Source organism: Lactuca sativa, chromosome 9, assembly GCF_002870075.4.
Source record: "Lactuca sativa cultivar Salinas chromosome 9, Lsat_Salinas_v11, whole genome shotgun sequence".
Lineage (NCBI taxonomy): Eukaryota > Viridiplantae > Streptophyta > Magnoliopsida > Asterales > Asteraceae > Lactuca > Lactuca sativa.
Genome location: NC_056631.2, coordinates 76,920,062 through 76,941,384, shown reverse-complemented (window position 1 = coordinate 76,941,384; position 21,323 = coordinate 76,920,062). Strand labels below are relative to the sequence as shown.

The 21,323-nt window shown below is 37.7% G+C and overlaps 1 protein-coding gene across 1 annotated transcript; it reads left to right on the top strand.

Moving 5' to 3' along the window:
* The first annotated feature begins 4 nt into the window (after positions 1-4).
* On the top strand, positions 5-727 carry LOC111918032 (uncharacterized protein PAM68-like). The gene has a single exon (XM_023913689.2). The coding sequence runs from the start codon at positions 20-22 to the stop codon at positions 593-595; it is 576 nt and encodes a 191-aa protein (XP_023769457.1). The 5' UTR covers positions 5-19; the 3' UTR covers positions 596-727.
* The last annotated feature ends 20,596 nt before the right edge of the window (positions 728-21,323 follow it).

Below are 21,323 nucleotides of genomic sequence, written 5' to 3'. Positions count from 1 at the left end.
GAAATAAAAACATAAATTCATGTATAAAATAAAGAAAAACTTGGAGGAAAAAGAACTAGCCATGAAAACTCTGTTCAGTGTGGAAGTAATACATCCATACATTACAACTTCACCATCTCTTCAATGGCAACCTAAAACTTCAATATCCAACAAAATCCCATCACAAATCCCCACAAAAACATGGAGGATTTATGCAAAAGCAAAAGGGTTCAATGGGGAAACCATACAAAAACAGAAACTTATGATGAAAGAAGAAAATAAGAAGAAGAAAGAAGAAGCAGATGATAAAATAGAAGATGTGGTGATGGGAAGAATTATAACTAGGATTTTGTTCAATGTTGGGGTGCCTTTGGTGACTGGGTTAGGTTTGCTTCAAGTGTTTAGCGTGATAAAAGAACAAAATTTATGGCAAATCCCACGTTGGTTACCGTTTTTGACGACTTTTATTACATTTGGAGCTTCGACACTTGGGATTGCGTATGGGACTTTGTCGACTAGTTGGGATTCTGAAAAGAAAGGTTCAATTCTTGGGTTTGAAGAAGCTAAGGAGAATTGGGTTCGGATGTGGGAAGAAGATGATGGTGACAACGTTTGAGGTATATCAAGTTTTGTGTTATACGATGTAAGTTGTAATTGTGTTGTTTTGAATTATAGCACACCTCGTATCTATTAGATCATATGTGATTTTTTTAAAGAATCCAAATATTTTCGAGGGTTTGTTAGATCATATGGTTCCAGTTTTTAGATGAGGTTTGTTATGGGCCACAAAGGATTGATAGACTATAGTGTTATCCAACCAAATCTTGTACAAGAAAACTATATTTTTTTAATTATCTATGCATATAATGACAAGTAACATTTTTAATATATATTTTTTTATAATATATTAACATCACAATCTAACTCAATGCAATACTAATAGCTGTTAAAGTATTTGTAATTAATTATATTCCATTCAAAATAATAAAATGTTTATGATATAAAACCATAATAATAATGAAATATGAGTTGAAAGAAAAAAAAATACTCTTGTGTTTTAAAATTTAAAATATACTAGCAACAAATCCGGAGAATATCCCACCGAAATGAGTGGGGAAGATAGATGTTGATATTCATACCGCGAAGAGCAATTGCATCATGTAGATGACCTTCGAAAGACGTATCAACGAGAACCTGTAAAAGAGCCAAACAAAAGTGGTGAATCCAATATTCAAGCTTACGATTTTGTCCAACTTAATTTAATTGAGGTAACAAAATAGATTGGTTGAAAAGTGTTAGTAAAAGATATATACCATTCAATATATTGAATGTTTGTTTGTTTCGACCACTGTCTTTGTCAAGTTTATATTCTTAGTCAAGTTTTTCAGTTTTGCATCACTACATAAATCCAAAATATAATTTTTAAGACTTTATCTATTGTCATGTTTAGGATACAATTTACTAGGGATGAGCTTTGGAACCGGACCGGTTCGGAACCGGAACCGGTTTTCGTATATTATAAGAACCGGGAACCGGACCGCCGGTTCTAGCGCCGGTTCCGGTTCCGGTCCCGGTTTTTCGGTTATTTTTCAAAGTAGAACCGGTTGAAATACTATAGATTATATGCTATCTTCTGGAGCTTGTAAATGATTCAATATTTAACCAAATTATGACTTTTTACATTCTAAATTGAAGTACAAATACTAAATTACATGTTGAAAAAAAGAATCAACTAATTCCGATTTCATATGAGTGAGTTATGCGCATTTTAAAAGCGGGGACAGATTCCAAAAAAATAAAAAATGTTTAAATAGAAAAAACGCAGCATTGATATGTTGTCTTCCGGGGTCTATAACTGATTCAATATCTAACCAAAATATATGTTTTTATAGTCTAAAATGAACTACAAACATCAAATTACATGCTAGAAAAAAATTAAGTGATTCCGACGTCATATGAATGAGTTATACACATTTAAAAAATGGGACATATTCAAAAAAACAAAAAAATAATGCTGAAATAAAAAAACGCAACATCGATATGCTTTCTTTCGGGGCATGTGTCTGATTCAATATCTAACCAAAACATATGTTTGTACCGTCAAAAATGAATTACAAACTCCAAATTACATGTCGGAAAAAAAAATCAAATAATTTCAACTTCATATGAGCGAGTTATGCGCATTTTTAAAAATGAAAAAAATGTCAAACCGGTTCCGGTTCTTAGAACCGGGACCGGTTTTCATAAAAATGGAGAACCAGTAACCGGACCTATTACCAATTCCGGTTCCGGTTCCGGTCCGGTTCCGGTTCCGGCGGTTCTAATGCTCATCCCTACAATTTACCGTAGTCCATCTATTTTAATTGAGTAAAAAGACTTGCTTGGTGACACACAATCCATAGAATCAAGTATTACTGTGTTATTTCATAAAACAATTGATGAGATTCTGAAATTACATATCTAGAACCGAATAATATACATCAAGTTTGTAATGGTACGAGTAGTTAATCTATGGATCAAATAAAATAGCTTGCTAATGTTAACCGATCTTTTTAAATTTAGGTTTAGTTTCCTTAAATATGGCTTATTTCCTTAATCCCAAACAAATATGATGCAGAGCATATCAAGAACTAAACAAAGTCCTTCATGGACAAATTGGATATTTGTTGGAAGTTTTAAGGCCTTCCAATATATATATATATATATATATATATATATATATATATATATATATATATATATATATATATATATATATATATATATATATATATATATATATATATATATATATATATATATATATATATATATATATAGGAAGCTCTCTAACATGCTGAAACTTCTTAAAAGGTTTTCTAAAACCAAGGGGTGTCCATGCACACTATTTGTATACATGTAAAATTGTAAATTCTCCCATTGCAAACACGGGGCAGTAAGTCGAAGTGAGTAATAAGACAAATCTAAGGGTAAATCATAACACAATTGAACAAATCTGGCAATCTACACATGAAGAAAACAAGGAAAAAGTATGTCAGTGGGATTAGTAAAACAAGTACAAGAATATAATCTAACAATAAACGTGTGAGTAGTAAACATAAATTAACAATAAAGTCTGGAAAGCAAAAAATACCAAGACATGGTGGAGGGAGGAGGGGGCTAAAATACTCATCTACCATTATACTTAAATAAATAATCTGAATTAAAAAAATATAAAAAATATGTAAAATATAAATTAAACTAAAAATACGGAAGAAGTAGAAAAAAAAGATGTATATCTTTATGAAATAAAAAATTAAAATAGAATTTCGTTTAGACAAAATTACATAAATGTGGTCCATTTGGCTGGGCAGATGAGCCAACTTGGTTTCAAGTTCTTTTTTTCTTCGCATAATTTAGAGTAAATTACATTTTTAGTCCCTGTGGTTTGGTCAGATTCAAAATTTTAGTCTAATTTTTTAAAATTTAACAAAAAGCATCCCTGTAGTTTAATGAAATTGCACTGCATATCCCTAATCCACTTAAAAAAAATACCATTTTACTCTTACTTTTATCTTTTTGTTTTTCTTTTAAACCACATGGATACGTCTTGTCAACTTTTCAAAAAATTAAACTAAAAATAAAATTTAACCAAAATACAAGGACCAAAGTTGTAGATTACTCCGTAATTTATGATTTAGGTTCATTTCTTGCATGATTAGTCATCAAACTGGAATGGCACCGATGATACTTGAAATAAAAAACAAATGGATAAGCATAAAGATTAATGAGTTTCTCCCAAAATACTGTAACACTCTAAAAATTTCAACCAATTTAAACTTTTCGAAAACAACCCAGTTTCATAAAGTTATTACAAAAATGTTTTCAATACTATCAGAGTCTTCCCAGAACCATATCATAAAACAAAATCATGAGGAGCGGTACGATCACGCCTTTGCCTTGCCACGGTCTCCTGAAGAACCTGAAAAACATTAAACCACAACTATAAGCCCGAAAGCTTAGTGAGATACCCCCAAAATACCAACCACATATACCATACACGCACAACATGCCATATCATAACAGAACACAGAACAGCCACGCACTTCGGGTCTACTGTGTGACTGGTCCGCCGCACCGGCCTTCAGTCCACCCGGTCCACCCTCCGAGTCTAGCCATCGAGTCTACAGTGTGATTGGTCCGCCCGCACCGGGCTTTCAATCCACCTTGTCCACTTTCTGAGTCTACAGTATGGCTGGTCCGCCCGTACTGGGCCTTCAGTCGGCCTGGTTCACTCTCCGAGCCTCAGCACGTCTGGTCCGCCCTCTTGGGGCCTACAACCTATCTGGACCGCTCGTTGGGCCTTCGGGATAACTGGTCTGCCCTGGGTATGTTGGCCTACAACACAAAGCATGACCCGCCTCAACCCAACCCTAGTCCAACAACCATGTGCACATAAACATTCAATCATATAACAATTCACATCCAATCAAACCGATCTAGCAGATCACATACCATAACATCATCCTAACCAGGATACCGACCTAACCGGTCACTAGCATAACATCATCCTATATACCAGGATACCGACCTTAGCCAGGTCTCTAACATATACCATCCTAACTGCCAGGATGCAAACATAGCAAAGCAATAACATAACAATGATACCCGGATTACAATCCGTTGGCCTTGGTGCCGTAGACCCTGTCGATATAGTGAGGATAACTCACCTCGCAACTGCCGACTGAAAAGATAAGACCAAGATGCTCCGACCACTGACACGATCTCCAGCACTAGCCGACACCAACACTGAACTCAAAACAAAAGCCAACAATTACCAAAATGCCCCTGGAAGTCAACTGGTCAACCCTTGGTCAAAGTCAATCTCCTGACTGACTCTACTCGCCGAGTCAACGTGATGACTCGTCGAGTCCCCATACTCAGAACTTCCCCAATCCGCGACTCAACTCGCCGAGTCCAACAACTCTGAGTCCCCTCGCACTCAACCCACCGAGTCCTCCCTTGACTCACCGATTCATGGCTCAACCAGAAGAAGGTTAGGACCTTACGACCAGACTCACCGAGTCCAAGAACAGACTCGCCGAGTCCAAGGCTATCTTCAATCAACTCGCCGAGTTGTTCTTCCAACTCGCCGAGTTCCTGCCCAATGTTCCTCCAATTCACTCAAACCAAGGCTCTGATACCAACTTGTAACGCTCTAAAAATTCCAACCAATTTAAAATTTTCAAAAACAACCCAATTTCATTAAGTTATTACTAAAAGGTTTTCAATACATTTATTATCAGAGTATTTCCTAGAAACCACATCATAAACACATAAAACCCGAGGAGCGGTACGATCATGCCTTTGCCTTGCCATGGTCTCCTGAAGTACCTGAAACATTTAAACCACAACAGTAAGCTCGAAAGCTTAGTGAGATACCCCCAAACTACCAACCACATATACCATACACATAACATGCCATTTCACAACAGAACGCAGAACAGCTATGCACTCCGGGTCTACTGTGTGACTGGTCAGCCACACCGGCCTACAGTCCACATGGTCCACCCTCCGAGTCTAGCCATATACATCGAGTCTACAATGTGATTGGTCCGCCCGCACCGGGCCTTCAATCCACCTGGTCCACTCTCTGAGTCTACAGTATGACTGGTCAGCCCGCACCGGGCCTTCAGTCGGCCTGGTCCACTCCCCGAGCCTCGGCACGTCTGGTCCGCCCTCTTGGGGCCTACAGCCTATCCGGACCGCTCGTTGGGCCTTCGGGATAACCGGTCCGCCCTGGGTATGTTGGCCTACAGCACAAAGCAGGACCCGCCTTAACCCAACCCCAATCCGACAACCATGTGCACATAAACATATAATTATATAACAATCCACATCCAATCAAACCGATATAGTAGATCACATAACATAACCTCATCCTAACAAGGATACCGACCTAACTGGTCACTAGCATAACATCATCCTATATACCAGGATACCAACCTTAACCAGGTCTCTAACATATATCATCCTATATACCAGGATACAAACATAGCAAAGAAATAACATAACAACAATACCCGGATTACAATCCGATAAAGGGTCGGCCTTGGTGCCTTAGACCCTGTTGATATAGTGAGGATAACTCACCTCGCAACTGCTGACTGAAAAGATAAGATCACGCTGCTCCAACCTCTAACACGAACTCCACCACTGATAATACCAAAAGACTGGACTCAATAAATACCAATAATTACCAAATTACCCCTGGAAGTCAACTGGTCAACTCTTGGTCAAAGTCAAAGTCCTCAGTCAAGTCAAACTTCCTGACTGACTCTACTCGCCGAGTCATCCCGCTGACTCGTTGAGTCCCTATGCTCTGAAACTCCCATATCGCGACCCAACTCGCCGAGTCGCCCCAAGACTCGCTGAGTCCCATGAACTCTGAGTCACCTCCTGCTCAACTCACTGAGTCGTCCCTCGACTCGCCGATTCACAGCTCAACCAAAACGGTTAGGACTTCGCGACTAGACTCGCCGAGTCCAAGAACAGACTCGCCGAGTCCAAGACAATCTTCAACAGACTCGCCGAGTTGTTCTTCCAACTTGTCGAGTTCCTGCCTTTCTTCATCCAACTCACCGAGTACACCCATGTGACTCACCGAGAACCTCTAGTTCTTAATCCATACAGTGGCTTTCCAGCCATGCAGTGACTCCAATCCATAGATCCAACCTCCTACAACCTTCCCCACACGTAAAGGTGCGAACTTTACGTGAAACCATGGGGAAATAAGCCCAAAATACTCTAGGGCTAAGGCTTAAGGCAAAGGGACTTCACCAACCACTCTAGGACAACACCTTTACAACAAAAAGGATCATTACAAGCTTGGATATGAAGTTACAACTTCAGATCTAGCTTCTAAACTCGAAATTTATTCCACCCAAGCCATAATCCCCAAAATAGCAACCAAGAATAAATCTAGAAGAAGGAAACTCAAGGTAACAGATTGTTACCTCAGAAATGATCCAAAGGAGGAGTAGATCCCTGATCTACAATGATATCCAGATGCTAGCCTCTTTCTCTTCAACCTTCTTCTTCTTAATTTCTCTTTCCAAGATCTAATTCTTCATCAATGGAGGTCATACACGATATAAGGGTTTTCTGGGTATTGGAAGGTAACAAAGAGGCTGAGGGTGGGTTATAATGTCCTTTATATAGGGCACAACCCCGAAAATTAGGGTTCTCTCCACCCAGCACCAACTCGCCGAGTCACTCCTCCGACTCGCCGAGTTGGTCACTTAACACATGACCAGATTTGCGACCCGAATCGCCGAGTCTACCCATTGACTCGCCGAGTCGGTCTTCCATATTTACACTAAGCACCCTGAACTTTTCTCTTCTGAACTCAGGGTGTTACACAAGTACACCCTACATATGCTATCACAACGAAGACTAATACAAATTGAAGGGGAAATCCAACAGCTGACGATGATCTTGTTGCGAACCCAGAAGATTTAACAGTTGCGCAGAAGTCTGGGACTTAGAGAAATCCGACTGAGAACCGAACCTTGGCACAAAGTCTTTCTGTTGTGAGGTTCCATTCTCCCTCACTTGAAATATGCTAGAAACTAAGAACTTCATAGTCCTCTGATACCCAGACTAACTCGAACTCTACCACTTGGTTCCAACCACTAATATCTTGTTACACAGAAGGATCTGAATGCACACAACATTCATACATTCGAATACACATATAATTGAGGGCAACGTTGATTAATTCATTCATAAAAAGAATCAATTTAACAGGGCTGAATAAGATAATTCAATTCAACTGATCATCCAAAAATTACAACTGAACTTTGAATCATAAACATAAATTACAGATGAATACCAATACCACCATAATTGCTAAATAGAAGAACTGCCAACTCAAATCTCAGTCCTTGAGACCCCGGCGGTCCCATGACGACTTTTGGGTAACCGCCAAGCTAAGGGTGTAGCATCTAGCACCTTATTGAGAAAAGGACAATGAGCTCTAATGTGGCCTTCCTGACCGTAATGGAAACAAAATCATGCACTCCACCTGCAATCTCTACTAAAATGGTCCTCCTTGCCACACTTGTGATATACAAAAGATCTGTGCCTCCCTCCAACTAATCCTGAAATCTGGCCGATGGACTTGAACCTCTTTGCTGCAGGCTGGGAGTAATCTGGAACCTGACACTGCTCCCTTGCCCTGGTCTCTATCTCAATCTCTCGTCTCTCACGACATCCTGAAGCTTAGCGAAGGAACCATAGCGCTGGGTGGACACGAACTGCCGAATGTCTGTCTTGAGCATACTCAAATACCGATTCGTCTAAGCCTGCTCTGAAGCAGCGAACTCAGGACTGAACAAAGCCCTCTCAGTGAACATCTTGGTGATCTCTGTTACCGACTCGGGCGTCTGTCTCATATCCAGGTACTCTTAGGCCAGTCTCCCCCTCTCTACCAGGGGAACATACCTTGAACGTATCATCTCTAAGAACTGTTCCCAAGTCATTGGAGCCCTCTGCTCATGAGTATAAGAACTAGTCACCATTATCCACTAATCCTTCGCCCCCAACCAGAGAAGCTTCATGTTGCACTTGACCTTCTGGTCATTCGGACAAGAACACGTGAAGAAACAACCCTCCACATCAGACAACCATCTCATCGCCATAATTGGGTCTGAGACCCCATCAAACTCCAAGGGCTTCGTATTATCGAAGTCCCGGTACTGGAAAACTCTCTCTCCTCGAGCCCTAACGATATAAACAAGCGTAGTAGCTATAGCAACAACAAAACCTCATAAAGTGTAGCATAACGATCATCAAAAAACTCAGTAATGGTGGTCTTGACCATCCTGAGCAACTCCAGAGTCACCTCCCCAATCGCTTTGACCGCTTCTGCAGCAATGATCCTACGAATCTCCTCCTCACTCAGACCTGCTCTCCTAGTGTTTCCCACACCTTCTCCTAAACCTCTACTAGCCGCTATACTGAAAATATACTAAGAAAAGATTAGACATCACAACACAATGCTTAACCCACCCGACCCTACTTCTATTAGTTCCTTAGTAGCCTTGAAATTCTTCCTGAATCTCATACGAATCTTGTGCTTTCAGTAGTAAGGGCCCATACTACTTCCCACACCTATGCGTAGTCGATTCAGAATTTGTCCCAAGGTCCTAAGTCACTGCACTAGACCACTCCTAGGTATTCTAACACCCACTTCTCCTATGAGCTACGACTAACTTCCTAGGCACTCTTCCTAGGATTATCCTTGCTCACGCACCACCTGTTGCTTTTTTGCATGCTTGTTGTACATAATACGGGGTCAGATAGACCGTCGAGTAATCAACTCTACCCTAAATCCACAACCAAACAACGAACAAGAAGTAAGGCCAAGTGGATCATTCTAAGGCTATTCAATCTTGATCATATACAACCAATCAACATACACATAGCAATCACACAATCTAAAGTATATATATATATATATACATATATATATATATATATATATATATATATATATATATATATATATATATATATATATATAAGGTAAGAAACTCCCCATATCATAAGGCATCACAGAAATCAGACATCACTATCCAACAATTTAAAAAAGAACCTTATCCACTAGCATGCTTTTCTAACAATTCATATATCAACAAAATCAAAACTCAGCAAACATAACAATATGGGTATTTTGGGAACTACTCTCATGTGCGGGCTTTAGCTGACTGTACAAACTGTATCTTCCTGAAAAAGCCAAAGTTAAGTCAAGGTCCACGTTCCCGATCCCAAGACAACAATTAAACAAGAACATGAAAAGAGACCGAGCCCATGTCCTTAGCCCAACCCATTTATTATAACTTATTTCTTTCAAAAAACATTTTACAAAATTCGTGGATCCTAGTTTGAGACTGGATTTACACAAGTGTTCCTCTAATTCACTCAAAACGGGGCTCTGATACGAACTTGTAACGTCCCATTTTTCACAACCCAAAACTTTTCATTTTTATTTAGGTAAAAATTTCCAATTTATATATCCATTATTAAGAAAACCTTTTATTCCAAATTATATTTAATAAAAATCAGAGTACTATAGAAAATGTGGAATCCTAAATGTTGCTGAAGAGTGTGTATAGTCCTACTTTCGCCTTCACATAGACACCGATGATACTTGAAATTATAAACAACTGGATAAGCATAAAGCATAGTGAGTTTCTCCCAAAATACCACACATAACCAGACAGATAAACAAGCAACGGGCCCAATCAGTCTTCAGACTAGAATGCCAAACTATATTGGGTTCATTGGCCTTACCACCTCAACCTAACCGCTCATCCCAAGCCACCATGCCTACGGCTTACAGCCGGACTGCACCAGGTGTCTTGTCCTACAACACAAAGTAGGACCGCCTCAATGCAAACCAAACATAACATGTCAACATGTAAACAATCACGGATCAAGTAGGCACATATTACATGCAATATATATATATATATATATATATATATATATATATATATCATACAGTTCGCTACTGCCTACTAGTCCTTTCACAACATACAGTCCCATTACCAGCTAAACTCCATGAAATGTGTAACCATAACAAACCAGATGTGAGATAGCCACCCGAACAGATGATCGTACTCTAGAGCCACAACCAAACAAGGAACTGATGGGTTTTGGCCAAAAGACATCCTATGTGCTCATGCAAACCCTAAAGCTTGAATCTAGGTTTCTCTATTGTACATGCTTTTAATCCAAGACTTAAAACCCTAGATCTAATCAATATAACATATGAATTTGGGTTTAGATCATACATTGATTGTTATATAGCAATAACAATCTCAAATCCTTCTTGTATTGACTTTAGAAAGCTTAGAGTGACAAATGTCACTCCTATAATGGTTCACAAACACCAACAGCAAGAGGATGAAGAAGAGAAGAGAAGGAGGCTGCCCAAAACATGTGGAAACCCTATACAACAAGTTCAACACGTTTTTGGGGCTTAAGGGTTCCTTAAATAGTGAGGCTATTAGGGTTATCTAACAAGGAAACCCTAATTTGGATGCTTAGGCCCTAAGCAACCCATGAACCCCTTTCTTAAAGGCCTTTGGACGATTTCTAATGGGTTTCCCCATAGAATTCGTCCACCCCTTTAATATGGAGTCCATTAGCCCAATATTCAACTATCACACAATTGACAGTTCTAGTCCCTTAAGTTTAGTTAATGTCTTTTAGCCACAAACTTAATTCTTATTAATTCTTGACTAATATTAATTAAACAATATGATTTTTCCTTTAATATATTATTCTCATAATATATTAATAAATCATATTTAATCCTTTCTCTCCATAATTCATCCTATCAAGTTGCTTTGGTGAAGGCAACCCAAGAGGACCATGCACCATCAGGTCGAGTACATACCAAAATAGTTATGGACTTAGACACTAATCCAACAGTCTCCCACTTGGATAAGTCTAATAACTATTCCGCATATAACTTCAGATCCTGATCTGCAATCGTAGCTTTCTAAAGCTGTTGTCAACTCTGATCTTATCAGATACGCGTGTCCTTTAGATAAGGGATCATATATTCCTCCATTCTAGATATTATCGTATAGACTGAGACATGGATCTAAATCATTCTCTCTGTCTATGTGCTGTTTCCCGAATTCAGATTTATGAGCGACTGACAACAGACTACAATTGAACACACCAATTTAGTCCCGGCTTGGCCAAGCACTTAGGTGCCATCACTAAATCATCTAGGGGGCCCACATATATCGCTTTTATCCTACTTTGGATAAAAGGAACGGATAAACTTTGACTCAATGCTCGCTTGCACTTACTCACCAAATCACACACAATAATATGTTTTATAACACCAAGTTACTGGTGCGTTTACATATTATCAATGTGCAACCGACTCGCAAGATACAACTCACACATCTCGGTTTCAAGAATATAAGATGTTATCGTCTCACCAATCACTCGTGATAAAATCCATGAAGTGATCCAAGTGAGCGTGGGTTTAATCCAATGCTCAAATCATATTCATAAGCACTCATGAACGTTGCAGCAAACAATTGCTTATGTCTAATACACTTTAGACAATCCACACACCAATTCACAACAGTCTTCATTCATACCTACTTCCAACATATGAACGACTGTGGCCCGTTTGAATAATTTGACTGTTCTGAACCTAATTAAATTATTCAGGAAGTCAAAATATGCAAGGTGAAACACAAGAATAATACTAATCCCATATGGCCTCAAACCTTTGAGTATAAATAAAACACCTTTTATTTATCACCATATCAATTACTCATTATTTGTTGTTTCGGGTAATCAACTTCTTACTTGAATTATAATTACACTTGTCCCATGCTCTTAGCATGCACACAATGCTAACCTATTGTCCTTACTTTGTGAAATAGATAAAATTAACACATTTCCAATCACACTCATTTCACAACTCCCAATCTTTATCACAAGTGTAAGAATATCAAATTCTTGCTACTTATGAAATATGTTAGATTCTAACATTTTATGCAATGATTCTTTTGTAATGTCACTGCACTAAGGTCACAATGACTATTGCCAATGAATTACAAAGCTCTCTATTTGTGATTGTTACGATACAATTCCATAGACGTGATGTCTCTCACCTAAAGTACATTCCTTTGAACATCCTTCTTGCATAAAAGTTTCTAATCTAGACATAGATTCTTAATATCCAACTCCCAATATGGAAACCTTTCCATACTTACCATATGACAACTCATTCTTAATAGAATCTTATCCATTCATAATAATGTCGATATGCTCCATCCAATATCATACTTCCAACTACTCACAAGCGACCCGTCCTCAGCAAGCTTTGGATCGTCCTTTGATAGTTGTTTAATTATCTTAGTCAAAACCGATTCTTGTCCTTTTCCCTCTAAATGCGCTAGACATTTGGAAAATTTTAGAATGGTCAAATATTATAGCATTTGCAATCAATCCTATACCCGAAGCGTATGGGACACGATGCATAATGTCTTACATGAAGATTTAATACTTTATCTATCTTCTGCCATAATATTTTATGTGTCACGTTCTTATGATTCGAATTAAGAAGAGGAATGTCGTAATCATAATCGAAATTTAAGAACACACTATGTATCCTTGACTAAATTTATTAAAATTTCTTAATCTAAGCTTTAGATTTTGAAACGAAGCATAATACTCTCTCCCTTAATTATAGCAAAACAACTTTACATCCTTACTACTTTGCAAAGTATGACTCTTGTTTTCTATAATTAATATTGCTAACTTGCAATACTTGCCTTAATAATCATACAATCATAACATTTATGCTCCCACTATCATGATGATTATTATAAACATAACACTTATGCTCCCACTAGCTTTGACATGTATTTAGAAAACAGCTTAACTTACAGAAAAACAATACCTATTGAATTTCTTAAGTTCATATTTTTAATACTTAATGCTTTGATAATCTTTTATCTAGGCTTCTTAATCTCATACAACTTTTTCTAAGATAGCTCATATGTGTGTCTTAAACAATTCAGACTATTTGCCAAATCTCACAATTCGAATCATGGAAAGGGATACCGTAACCATAATCAAATTTGAGAATACAATTTACAATCGTTATCTTCTTAAAATCTCTCTTAGTGAAAGCATTTTTCTCACAACCATTTTCATGAAGGAGAAAATCTTATGACACTTAGATTTTAATGGTGTATGTGTTCCTATCCATATGAATTTGTCAAAAAAAAAAAAAAACAAAGTTTACGACAAATTCAAACTCATATGGACCGAACTTTTTCAATCTTGATCTTTTGCCTTATGGTAACATGGCTGCCCACCATGTCTTCCAAGTAGTTAAGCAGCTCACCCATTCCTATCAATGTACTTTTCATTGATTAAGGTGCTTGCCTTTTTATGCGTTCAAATGAGAACTCGTAGAACTCACATGCATAATTAACTCAATTGGAATTGCATAGAAACAAGATAGTGTCAACACGATAGGTTGTAAACCTCAAGTCGTGTGCTAGTGATTATCGATAAGGTTTATTCTTGATTAGTTCTTGAAACTTTTCAAGATCATTAAGACTCCCACTGACTCCTTGACATATAAGATTCTCTTGTCAATAAAACATTTCTTGACAAACAAATATTCAAGAGTTAGTGTAGTTTTTATCAAGACAAAACATTTCATAAAATTGGTCCTAGTTAGTCTTTGTCTTATCCAAGACATCACAACTTTTCACATTTGATGAATGTTATCAACCTTCCTAATATTTGTCACTCAATGTCACAATCTTAACTTTAAGACTTGTTTTGGAACGAAGTATGATTGACTTCTTGATTTAACCATTTCTTCAATTCTTGATTCCTCTTCTTAGACATACCATTGCACTAAGACTCACTTAGAGGATCAATTGAGATATGGTTCTTAATCATTAAGATCTATCATAAAACATAATAAAAGGTACTCTCCCTTCTTCATAGAATGGAGAAACTTTTATCTTTCTGCCTACTTGATTCTTCTCATTCGTTCTGGTATTGATTTAAATCTTTTTCAATCAACTAAGAATTGCACTTAATCTCATAAGTGTAATCATATTCACTTAACCTTAGTAAATCATGACGAATATCTTTGTTACTCTTGCGGTGGACTTGATCAACACACAACCTTGTGTACTTGATCTCCTATTCCTTCACTTGACACTTTGTCAACGAATTAGTCTAATTTCCAAATATGAAACTTCTCATTCATCATGCAACACTTGTTGTATGATTCCGAGTCTCTATCCAATTGAAACTTGGGCGACGAGAAACTTTCCCTATTTGGTAAATTCTTGACCTAAATAACATAATTAAGAATCACATCCATTTGTTGTAGAAATATGCAAGCATCAATTTTTCATAACGATTTTATTGCAAGGAAATAAATAAATAAATGAGTCAAACCAAAATTTATTTTTATTCATAAAAGCAGCGGAAAACATTTGTCCTTACAATGCAAAATCAACTGAAAAACTATGTAATCAAATATTCCTAACAACTCTATCATAACTATCTAAGCTCAAAGTCTAATCTTCGAATCCATGCGATCGAGATCCATTTCTTCTTGATTAGACTCATTTTGCTCTTTCATCAAGCTTCCTCTCTTTTCACTGATCCTGCAAAATATTCAAATGCAATCTTATCACATCATGTATTTAAGAATCAACGAATAGGAACTTAATGAAGTTAGATAATGGATTATACCTGAAGTACAACCATACTCTTTGACTCTCCCATCTTCTGGACTCTTCAGGCTCTTAGGGCAGACTTGTATCCAATGCCCTTTCTCTTGGCAACAAACGTAGGCCGGTTCTCCTAGAACGTCCTCGGAAGCATGGTCGGTTGACTTTCCCAACAAATATGCTCCATTGCTTTGCCAAATCATTTTTGATTCAGCAGCAATGAGCATGTAAGTTAGGTCAATGAGGCTTGCGTCATGATCCATCATATAATACTTTCTTTTGAACTCATTATATGATTCAAGGAGTGACTTTAGAACCCAGTCCACAACCAAGTTATCAGGGAATGACGCACCCAACATTATCAACCTATCGGTGTGTGATTTCATTCCTAGAATGTGGGCACACACTGGTTTACCATCTTCATGTTTCATTTCCAATAGGGCTTTAGTGACATTGAACCTTTCAATTCTTCGATCTTGTGGTTTAGGGAGAATAATTTGAGGAGGTGGAGGAAGTGAAGCATGATTTCTTGTTCCTCGATCGAGTCGTGGAATATCATCTTTATGTGAAATGGTTGTTCCACAGGATTTGGGAAGACCATAGTTGTCGTACTTTGACATCTACAAAACGGGAGAAAACAAATTCAAGTTAGTTGATTTATTGAGTCCTTAGTAAATCACCCAAATGATATACTAAGGCTAGGACCCAACACAATATTCTACAACTCGGGAGAGGGATGCCGTAACCCTAATTGCACCTATTCGATGTGCCGGTTAACCACACACGCTCCACCGAACTATGACAAACATTGAGTCACCCTTTGCTACCGTTGCTTAGAACCATTTAGTGTGCCGGTTAACCACACACGCTCCATTAACGTCTTCGCAAGGGCACAAAGTGTAATTTCATGGAATTGCATCAATTCACTTTTGCCTAAAGTAACTAAGATTGGGAATTTTATGAAAGCATTTAGTTACTTTTATACTTCATTATACTTATAGTGGAAGGTTTCTGTCCTATCCTACCCGTTCGGCTAACGACCCTCCACTAGTCAAGAGTGCGCTGGGTAAGAGTGGATACCCATTCAATCGCCATTTTATAGGCAATTTCCTTAAACACCCCTTATAGACCAGCTTCGTGAATGAGGTCTACTAACGGTAAGACTGACTTTTACTCATACATATAATGTTAGACTTTTAATGTTATATATAGTATATGGTGTATTTTACACTTTTAAAATACTAGGTGGTCTAATTTAATAAATTACACTTTTAATTTAATTAAATTGTACACCAAAACTATATGGATTTATTAAATCTCTTTTAATTATACACCTTAATTAATTAATAAAACCATAAGGGTGTGATTTGAACTTTTCAAAACTATACTAGGGTTTTAGAATTTAACATTTCTAAATTAAACTTTTAATCAACTTTTAAATTCCAAAACTTGAGGGCAAGTTTTGAAACATTTCAAAACATTAGGGCTTAGAATTTAAATATTTCAAAATCAAACTTTTCAATCAAAATTTAAATTCCGAAACTTGAGGGCAAGTTTTGAAACTATTCAAAACATTAGGGTTTTAACTATTTAAATTTCAAAACAAAACTATTAAGTTCAAATTTAAACTATAAAACCTAAAGGGGAAAAATTGAAGCTTTTCACAAGATAATTCAAATCTAAATTACAAATAATCAAATTTTATATAATAAAACAAGTGATTATCTAAATTTTGACAATTATCTTCTATTTAGGTAAGGATAATCACCAAATATTGATAAAATTCGGATTTTATAACAAAAATATGTTTATGGTAATTATCCAAAGCTAAAATAGGAAGAAAATCGTGAAAATTAGCTGTCAGACGTTTCAACTCGTCGAGTCTGGACTTGGACTCGGCGAGTACACCTGACTCGGCGAGTGCACCGAGTGACTCGGCGAGTCAAACACTCAAAACTCAAAAATTTCGATTGTCAGTGCTGATTTGGATCAAATATGCATCAATACAATAGAAACCAATCTAGGCTCTGATACCACTGGTGAGTTTTGGCCAAAAGACATCCTATGTGCTCATGCAAACCCTAAAGCTTGAATCTAGGTTTCTCTATTTTACATGCTTTTAATCCAAGACTTAAAACCCTAGATCTAATCAATATAACATATGAGTTAGGGTTTAGATCATACCTTCATTGTTATATAGCAATAACAATCTCAAATCCTTCTTGTATTGACTTTAGAAAGCTTAGAGTCACAAATGTCACTCCTCTAATGGTTCACAAACACCAAGAGCAAGAGGATGAAGAAGAGAAGAGAAGGAGGCTGCCCAAAACGTGTGGAAACCCTAGACAACAAGTTATAAGGGTTCCTTAAATAGTGAGGCTATTAGGGTTATCTAACAAGGAAACCCTAATTTGGATGCTTAGGCCCTAATCAACCCATGAACCCCTTTCTTAAAGGCCTTTGGACGATTTCTAATGGGTTTCCCCATAGAATTCATCCACCCCTTTAATATGGAGTCCATTAGCCCAATATTCAACTATCACACAATTGATAGTTCTAGTCCCTTAAGTTTAATTAATGTCTTTTAGCCACAAACTTAATTCTTATTAATTCTTGACTAATATTAATTAAACAATATGATTTTTCCTTTAATATATTATTCTCATAATATATTAATAAATCATATTTAATCCTTTCTCTCCATAATTCATCCTATCAAGTTGCTTTGGTGAAGGCAACCCAAAAGGACCATGCACCATCGGGTCAAGTACATACCAAAATAGTTATGGACTTAGACACTAATCCAACAGGAACATGCAAGAAAGCCTAGACCAAGAGTTTTCAGGCATCCTACATGACCACAAACTGTCTCTAAGGGCACCCCATAGATGATAACCAACAAGGACAAATAACATATAGTTTTACAACTTATTACAACAAAGCAATATACTCCATACCAGGATACAAATCTAACAGATCACTACAACATATCAACATACTCGAAACCAGGACACATATCTTATAGATCACTACAACATAGCAACAAACTAAATATCAACAATCCAAGGAAGGCATGGTTATATATACTCAGAGTGAGATAGTCACTCGGACAGGTGATCCTACTCAACCACAACCAAACAAGGAACATGTAAGAGAGATAAGATCAAGAGTCCTCAAGCTATCCTACATGACTATATACAGTCCCTAAGGCACCCCTCTACTAACAGATAACCAAAAATAGTGGGCTGACATTAGTGCCTTCGAACCACAATACAATGAGGCAAAACTCACCTCGATATGCGTGTAGGTAACCACCATAGTAATGAAAAACTCTCCCAACTTCAAATCACTTTCAATCACTAACAAGAAGATACTAGGGTCAATACCCGATCACATGTCATAGTCACGTGCAACAGTAACTACCTCACATGAAATAACGATTAGGGTTCTACATTAAATGACGAGTAGGGTTCTACATTAAATGGCGATTAGGGTTAAGTAAGGACACTTAACCCACTAAGGACTTAACCACGTAAGGGTAGGACTGATTAAGGTTTGACCTAGTCATTCTCGGGTATAATAAAAATCCAAGCAATAGCCCAAAAACACGCCCCGATCATTGTCTAAAATAGGGCTTCCTGATTCTAAGGTTTCCCACATAAAATCATAACTAGGGTTAGTGTTCCACACTTAAACCCTTAAGTACTTAATTCATTAAGTCCAAGACTGCATTAAGTTAACCATAAGGCATTATTGAGTAAATTTAAAATTCAATTAGCAGTTCAACGCGGGTCTCGACAAAACTACAAAACTAGGGTTTTCTTGAAATTAGTTTCTAAACCCTAATTAGGTTTTCTAACCCAAACATGTGCCACTAGATCTAAGGTTAGATTCTTAGGTAATTTAATGTGTAATAAGTTGGACACCACCCACTGCCACCTCGAGTAGTGGTGGTCGGCGATGGTCCATGGCGGCAGAAGGCGACAACCACCACTTTTTAATGTTCGTAGTTATAATTTTAGGCCAAAAAACTATCAAAAGCATTCCGGTACACAAAAAACGTTAATGAAACACACACATACGCACACAACCATCCCAAAGTGGTGGCTAGTGGCGACAGAATGACAGCAACCACCAAGGTCGACTGCCATGGTGGGTTTCTCTTCGGTTCATCCAGCCAAACAACATCCACATAATGAAATACATTAAAACGCACACACACATGAGAAAAAACACACAACACAACCACCCTCATGGTGGCAAGCGGTGGTCGGAGAGCGATAGGTTGACAGCTGCATGGTGACGATGGTCGAACGACTACGACATTTCAGAAAAGAATTGAGAAGAGAGAGGGGGTTACATCTTTCCCTCACCAGAGAATGGTTCAGCAGCCATGAGTTCCTGGTTTGCTCCCGCTTCCTTTAATCTTGATGTTCAGCTCATTGGTCCTCGTTCCCATCGATAAAACTGGTAGCGACGGTGTTCGGCGAAGGAGCTGGGCTGTGTCCGCAACGAATAGTAGTCGGTGAATCAACAACACTTGAAGGCTACCCACCACTCCTCTTCGGCCTCAAACTCTTCGTCGTGGGGGGGGGGGTGAGAAAGTCAACGTTGGTGGTCGCTCAGTGGTTTAAGGCAGCATGAAAGGTGATGGCAGCGGTTGTAGATGTCAAGAGTAAGATGGCAGCTACAAAACAATCCTAGAGTTAGGGTTTATGTGGGTAACTGAGTAGCAAGAGGTTGGAGGAGGAACGAGTTTAAGTCCCGTCTCTCTTCAAACATTAGCCCTTTTCTTACACTTTTAGCATCTCCTTCTCAATTCATTTTCAAATAAATCCACTAATTACCAAGCAACCCATACTCCACGAAATTCTTTACATTTCAAGTGTAATTGTTACAAAATAGTCCCTAAACTCTAGAAATTATAACATTTAACTCCTTATGGCTAACACTCTGATAAATTATTACGAATTTAGGGCTAAAATAAAATAAAAATATAAAAATACATCTCGGGTTTTAGGGTTTATTTATTTATTTACTTAGTTTATTTTATTTTAAACGAGATGTTACAATTTGGGTCTAACTACTATTTTGTATGATGTCGTTTATGTGTGACTGAGACTGCGGATTGTCTCCAGGGTTGCCGATAACCCATAGGGTGTGCTGTTGCCCACTGGGACTACTGATAGTGCCAAGGGTTGCTGATAACCCATAAATGTTCATTTATGTTGTGTTGTGCGTGGCATCTTGGGGAAATCACTAAGCTTCGTGCTTACAATTTGGTATTAGAGCCCTGGTTTGAAGGATTTGGATGAATTCTAGGGTAATTCAAAACTCAAACTAAGGATCTAAACATTTTCATCAAAACTTTTCAAACAATTGAAAATTTTTACAGAAGAAAAATCCAGTGAAGCAGTGTGTACAATCTACCATAGCTCGAGCGGTAGTTTTCTAATATACCTTAATTTATATTATGAGTAGTGTAGAGCTAATATTTTATGAGCTTATAGAATTACATGTTAGTTAGTGGTAGGCTAAGGATCCTGCACGAATCGTGTGATAGTGTTGCCTGATTTGTGATGCCTTTTGCCTAGGAGTTCATTCTTATGAGATTAAATCTGTCATTGCTATTTACTTGGGTGTATGATGTATAATTGTATATAGTTAGGATTTTATAGCATTAGAATGCTTGATTTAGCCTTTTCCTATTCCTCGTTTGGTTCTGGATTTGAGGTAGAATCATTTATTCGAATGTCTATCGAGTCTCATATTGTGTACAATTGGCATGCACGAAGCAAATAACGAGGATAACAGAGATCTTGTGGGGAAAAGCAGTGTTGGGGAGTAGTCTAGAGTTAGTGTCTAGATGCTTAGTCATGGTTCTAAGGAACCAGTAGGGCGAATGTATAGCTGATATGGGGGCAATAGAATCCTTGTGATTTAGGGTCTCTAGTGGAAGACTTAAGACAGATGCGGGGTGGTGTGGAAGGTAGTATTGGGCCCGTACTACTTAAATCATTGGATTCGTATACGACTCAAGAAGGAATCTTAAGG

What these genes read in the sequence shown, in the direction of transcription:
- LOC111918032 (XM_023913689.2), top strand. Translation starts at nt 20, where the DNA reads ATGTATAAAATAAAGAAAAACTTGGAGGAAAAAGAACTAGCCATGAAA.